General features: G+C 39.7%; 1 protein-coding gene across 1 annotated transcript; it reads left to right on the top strand.

The window, feature by feature from the left end:
• Positions 1-610: 610 nt before the first annotated feature.
• ptrh1 (peptidyl-tRNA hydrolase 1 homolog) lies at positions 611-5,533 on the top strand. Its single transcript, XM_037680176.1, has 5 exons — positions 611-809; positions 2,441-2,660; positions 2,971-3,070; positions 3,381-3,426; positions 5,235-5,533. The coding sequence occupies exons 1-5, from the start codon at positions 621-623 to the stop codon at positions 5,481-5,483; spliced, it is 804 nt and encodes a 267-aa protein (XP_037536104.1). The 5' UTR covers positions 611-620; the 3' UTR covers positions 5,484-5,533.
• The last annotated feature ends 1,381 nt before the right edge of the window (positions 5,534-6,914 follow it).

The raw sequence follows: 6,914 nt of genomic DNA, 5'->3' as shown, positions 1-6,914 counted from the left end.
GGATGATGGATGAATGGATGGATGGAGGATGGATAGATGGATGGATGAAGGATGGATGGATGGATGGATGGATGGATGGATGGATGGATGGATGGATGGATGGATGATGGATGGATGGATGGATGAAGGATGGATGAATGATGGATGGATGGATGGATGGATGGATGGATGGATGGATGGATGGATGGATGGATGGATGGATGGACGGACGGACGGATGGATGGATGGATGGATGATGGATGATGGATGGAGTACTGTTAATAACGATTTTTTGGTTTAAATGAATGAACTGCAGTTCCACATCCTTTCCGGCAGGGGGCGCTGTGGCCACATAGGGAAGGTAAATGTGCTGCTTTGCTCACTGACGGAAACAGAAGGTCAAGGCAGGAAGGAAGAACACGAATATAATATTCAAACCATAGACATGTTAACTATATTATGTTGTTACTATGATGTTTTAGTTTTTCTACACTAAACTCTGCCTGCGGTTGCTGTAAACATAGGTTAAAAAGTACAAGTTAAGGTGTAGTTTATCTCTCTTTTTGTTAAAATCGCACCGTAGCTTCATTATTTTAATTTTTTAATTTAACATTTTTAATAAACACTGATTTATACGCCGAATGAAAAGGGACTCCTTTAGTAGCAAATTGGTTTCATATGTTTTATATTTTTTCTATCAGATATTGAACTTTGCCACAATGCGACGAGTTTTAACGAGAGTCGTAAACCGAGTTTTGATGAGCCAGCCATTTGCTCCGTCGATCACGGGCTTCGAAGCGGAGATTCACTCACATGGACGCAGAAAACTGGTGAGTTTAGACCATCACACATCCTGGAGCACAATCAACTGGGAGATATTTATTTATTTATAGGTTTCATGCAGTGTACTGCGTTTTAAGTAGCATTAGTTAGCTCCCACCAAACCTCGGCCAAAGACCGAGGAATTTAAGAATAGTTGAAGGTTTGTCCACAATAACTGTCTCAATATAAAAATCTTTAAATATTTTCCGAGTTTAATATTACCCCTTTTATTTCCGGCTAAATATTCATTCAGTTAGGTAGTGTAATTTAAGAGTTTAATCTATAATATATGTGTCAGTCCACCTGGACAAATGTTAAACAGGTGAGTGGTTTGGTGTCATTTTATAATTCTTTTAGTGAACTTTATTTTCCCTTTATCTTGGGAAGTTTCCATTTTTAGACCTAAAATGTCTTTATGCATCAGTAAAAAATAGTTTATGCCAGTGTTTTAAACATAATGTACTGAATTGAATTGAATATTTTGCTCATACAGCCTCATTATATTATTATTATTATCATATAACCTCAGTCATTTCTAAACTAAGAATTTGACTTTTAGCTGTTATTAGCACTTGTTAGGTGATCAGTACAAGTATGAAATAAAATAAATGTCTTTTTTTTTTAAAGATATTTCAATGTAATCTCTGAAATGGTCAAGTTAAATAGATAAAGATAAATAAGCTGCATTTAATGGGCTAAACAGCCGTTTTCTCTTACACCACTATTCATCCCAGAGCTTCTGTTTTTATTATTCTTTTTTAATATTTCACATTTAAATATTACATATTGTACCTAACTTTGCTTTAAATTTCTTCCCCCCAAATTCAGAGTATAAAAACTAAATTTGGGTCTATCTCACATTTAAGCTTTAAACCTAAAAAAATAAATTCTGTTCAAAAATAGTACTGAAAAAGCCAAAAACTTGTTAAAGCTAAAGAAGCCAAAATGGTTCATTAAAAGTAGCAAAAGTTTAGCAAAATGCTCAAAGTAGCAGAAGTGTTCCTAAAAGCTAAAAGTATCAAAAGATTTTAAGCAGCTTAAAGGAGCAAAAGACTAGCTAAAAGTTAAATGCAGCCCAATAATAACATAACAAAAGACTAAGTTTAGCAAAAATGTACCTCAAAGCTAAAAGTAGCATAAAAGACAAGAATAGAAATGTATCAACAACTTAACTAAAAGTAGCAAAATGCTTGCTTAATGTTTCAAATGGCAAGCTACAAGCTAAAATTAACAAAAAGGTAGCTGAAACTAGATATAGCAGTAGCTAAAAGCTAAATGTAGCTAAATACCTGAAAAGCTTTGGAAGACAAAAACAGAGCCAGAACGCTGAAGCAGATTTTACACAACAACGTTTCTGAAGAAACTAAAAAGATCTCTTAACTATTTCTGAGGGGGAAATCTTTGTAAAGCGCTAAACATTTTGAAAAATTAGTTTCAAAAACCCGAAGTCACAGCACCCGTCACCTGAATCAGCTGAATATTTGAAATGTGAATGGCTAAATAAACAATGTAGACGTGTAGAATATTAGAAACAGGGAAACGACAGTAATGTGTCGTTTCATCGGCCGAGTGAAACCTCAGCTGCACCGAGGTTCTGCTCGGCTGCAGAATTAAGCCTCTGTTCTCGTGTGTCCGTCAGGTGGTGGGGCTGGGGAACCGGGGGATGGAGGAGACCAGACACAGCGTTGGGATGGCGGTGCTCGGCGCGCTCGCCGCCCGGCTCGGTGTGTCCGACCGTTGGCGCGGTGACCGGCACGTGTCCGGTGAGGTCATCCTGTCCAAGGTCCAGGACACTGATGTGGTTCTGCTCCGTCCCAAGCTGCTGATGAACGTCAACGGAGTGTCTGTGGCCAAAGCAGGTGAGCTCATCTCTGTCAAAGGACGTTTTCGTGCTGGAGTCGAGCGACTTGTTTGGGTTTTCTGTCTGAAAAGAACCGCATGGTGACTAAATGTGCTTTTGTAGAAAAGTAACCAAAAAGACCTGATTTGTGTCGTGTTCCTCTGTTTGAATTTAATTTGTTCTTACATCTTTAACCGTGCCTGATCTAAAAACCAGCTTCTTTTCTTCCATTAACAGTAAAGTGTTGTTTTATAAGTAGTTCAGCCTGAACCTCGTCCTCTCAGACACGTCAGTCCGTTGAGCTGATTGTTGGTTGTTGTTGTTTCCAGCTGCTAAATACGGCGTCCAACCTGAAGACGTCCTGCTGGTCCACGACGAACTGGACAAACCTCTGGGGAAAATTGCCCTCAAGCATGGAGGAAGCGCCAGGCGAGTTTCTTTTGTGTCTGGGGACCCGAGAGGTGGACTCTCTTCATTTTCCTAAAAATGTGCCAAAACGATAAACTTGGTACAGAAAGTGGAAGAACTTTGAGGATGTGAGAGATGATGTTAATGTAGAAGCATCTGCTGTTACTTTGCAACTAAACTAAACTGGAGATCTTTGAGAAATGTTCACTTCTTCTCTCTGGATGGAGGAGTTCTGTCTTGTGGTCTCACTCTCTGGGAGTTGAACGAGACTGAGCAAAAGAGAGAGTTGAGACTTTTGATAAAACGTTTGAACTTTTCTTCTTCCTCACAGAGGTCACAACGGAGTGCGCTCGTGTGTGGACTGTCTTCAGACCGACGTAAGAAACTCAACACACTGTTGGTGCACGTTGGATTTAAACTTTGTTCCTTGATTTATAACTTTCTCTGAATTTTGACCTCCGTGTTTGTAATCCACCTTTTTGTATTGTGCTTTTGTAAAATAAAACAGAAACTCCTTTAAAGAGGAAGTATTTTCATGAACATGTTGAAGGAAAAGTCGAGACGAGTGAACTTCACACGTCTGTTAACGTTTTCTTGTAAATTAGTTTAAATGTAGAATTTGAGGAATTACATTTTCTGCACAAATCCTGTGAGAACACTAAGAGCTGAATGACTTGGCTAAAGTTTTTTTTTATTTTATTGATTTGTTAAAGTTAAAACTTGCAGAAAAGAAAATTAAAATAAGCAAAAACTTAATTAAAAACAAAAATTAGCAAAACCATAGCAAAAAGCTAAAATTACCTAAACTGTAGCCTAAAGCTTAAATTAGCCAAACTAACTAAAACCTGAAGTTAGAAAGTCTAAGTCAAAATTAGCAGCATAGTAGCTAAAAGCTAACCCAACAAAACTGTAGCTAAAAGCTAAAATTAACCAGAGTAGCAAAACTGTATGATTAACAAAAACTAACAGCTAATATCTGCAAAAACTAAACTTTGCAAAACCAGAGCTAAAAAGCTAAAATTAGCAAATCTGTGGGGTAAAATTAACAAACGGGTGCTTAAAACTCAATCTCACAAGACTGTAGCTATAATCTGAAAATGGCAAACTTGTAGCTAAAAACTAAACGTAGCTTATCTGTATTAAAAGCCTGATTAGTAAAATGGCTCAGCGCTAAAATTTGCTAAATTGTGGCTTAAAATTAACAAAGCAGTAGCTAAAACATAAACTTGGCAAATCTGTAGTAAAAGCCTTATTTGCAAAACCGCTACAAGCTAAAATTTGCTGAACTATAGCTAAGCTAAAATGTACAAAACCAGAGCTAAAAGCTAAAATTTGCTAAACTGTGATTTAAGCTTGACAAAGTTGTAGCTAAAAACTCAGTCTCACAAGACTAGCTTTAAGCTGAAAATAGCAAAACTGTCAAAGCTAAAATTTGTGAAACTGTGGCTTAAAATTAACCAAGTAGTAGCTAAAATCTAAACTTGGCAAATCTGTAGTAATAACCTTATTAGTAAAACAGCTACAAGCTAAAATTTGCTAAACTGTGGCTTAAGCTTAACAAAGCTGTAGCTCAAAACTCAATCTCACGAGACTGTAGCTAAACTGAAAATAGCAAAACTAGCTAAAAACTAAACTTAGCTAATCTGTAGTAAAAGTCTAGCAAAATAGCTCAAAGGTAAAATTTGCTAAACAATAGCTAAGCTAAAATATACAAAACCAGAGCTAAAAGCTAAAGTTTGCAAAACAGTAGCTAAAAGCTATAATTACAAGATGGTGGCTAAAAGGAACCAAAGAACACAAAGTTAGAGCTCTGGAGTAGATTTTCAGAGAACACTTTTTGAAAGATTTAAAGAGATCTAAACAGTTTTTTATTTGGTAAAGACTTTAGGTAAAGTGAAATCACTCGCAAACTATAAAAGTTATAAAGAGTAAAAGTCAAGTATGTTTGCATGAACCAGCTGTCAGATGTGTGTGTGTGTGTGTGTGTGTGTGTGTGTGTGTGTGTGTGTGTGTGTGTGTGTGTGTGTGTGTGTGAGTCTGTCTGTCTGTCTGTCTGTCTGTCTGTCTGTCTGTCTGTCTGTCTGTCTCTGTCTCTCTCTCGCTCTCTCGCTCGCTCTCGGCTGGAAGGAGTGTGTTTTGTGTCCAGACTACAGGAAGTGTGTGTCTTCTTCTTCTGCTGCTGCAGGTGATGCGCAGGCTGCGGGTCGGGATAGGGCGGCCGTCGGGGAAAACGTCTGTGGAGCGTCACGTTCTGAGCAGGTTCACGTCTGAGGAGAAGACGACTCTGGACTCTGTTCTGGTCCAGAGTGTGGACCTCCTCCTCGCTCAGCTCCTCCCACCTGACTCCACCCAGTCTGCCTCCTCTCCTGCAGGGAGGCAGAGGAGCAGCGCGGCTCAGGTAACGGATGGAACCGTTCCAGCTGCTCAGAGCTGACGCTGAACTCTAAACTCTGAAAGACGATGTGAGACGTTTCAAACGTTTCCGCGGCGGAGGAGGCGGAGGAGGTGGAGGAAGTGGAGGAGGCGGGCCTCTTTCGTTGATGCAGAAACTAGACTGTGCAACTTTTAGAAAAACTGAAGCTGCCCATCTTTTGTCTCCTACGAACATCTGAATCTACCGATGTGTTTGGAAATAAAGGCAAACGGGAGAAGCTCCTGATGAGCTCTTCAGGTTGCCACGGCGATGTGCATTTTATCTGACTCGGGCTGAAAACAAATCATGGAAACTTTGAATCCGCTGCTGTTTTCAGAAGAACTAAACTTTTAGAGACAGTTTTGTGATGGTTGGCACCGCGAGGTGTTCCTGCACACGTCTGTGAGACACTGGTTTCTGCTGTTTAATAAAAACGAGTTAAAAACGCACTGATGTTTCTGTAAAAGTCCGGCTGTCATCGTGTTGTTTTTCTTTTTCCTGCACGGGTTTTACAATCTAACTGCACCTGCACACTTTGTGCAAGGTGAGACTGGTCTGAGCAAGAACAGAGGGGGTGATATGCAGTCCTTAAAGGAATACTAGACGTATAATTCCTTTATTTTTAATTATTAAAAAACGAGTAAACGGGTCTTCCAGTCACTGCTGCAGATTAATATTTAAAAATACTTTCAGGCAAAACTGGATCTTTATTATTAGATTGAAAATGACTTGATGCTTAAATATATTTTAAGCAATTAAATTATTTATTTATTTATCATCCGCTGCTGAAGGCAAAGGTGAATGCTTTTGCCTGTCTGTTAGCAAATCATCTCAAACAGATTTAATAAAACAGAAAGTGTCCGTTGGATCTTCATCTACAGCTGAATGACTTGTAGTCAAACGGATTCAAGATGGCCGCCACAGCAGGCCGAAAGCGGACGTGTCCGTTTTACACACGCTGAGGTAAAATATGGAGAAGCTGAGAGTCGACCACAGCGCTGACTTAGAGCATGACACATTAAGCTGTTTATTTAAAACGTTGTCAGTAACTGATGCCATCAACCCTGTCTGTTAGCAAAATATCTCATGAACCGATTGTCAGATTTTAATTAAACGCCACAGTTTAAGATGGCCGCCTCAGCTATCGCTCAGTTTCCACTGACGTTACAGCTGGAGCTGAAATGTGGTGTGGTAGTAGCTGAGAGTCATCCCAGCTGAAATACAGCCCTGTTCACTGAAGGCTCGTCTCCTGGTTGTGATTCAGACGCTCCACGTGTCCACGTCCCTCAAACGTGCGCTCCTCCTCACGACCTGCTCCTCATTTGAGCCTCGCGGCTGCTCCTCTTCTGACTTGAAACATTGATTTCCTCTTCCGATCGTCACACTGATTACTTCTACATCAATTAGTCGCCCTTAACGAGCAGCATCCCTGACGGTCTCACTGCAGAGGAG

This window comes from Nematolebias whitei, chromosome 8 (assembly GCF_014905685.2).
Source record: "Nematolebias whitei isolate Nwh7 chromosome 8, NemWhi1, whole genome shotgun sequence".
Lineage (NCBI taxonomy): Eukaryota > Metazoa > Chordata > Actinopteri > Cyprinodontiformes > Rivulidae > Nematolebias > Nematolebias whitei.
Note: the sequence above shows the minus strand (reverse complement) of the source record. Positions and strands in the feature narration are given on the sequence as shown.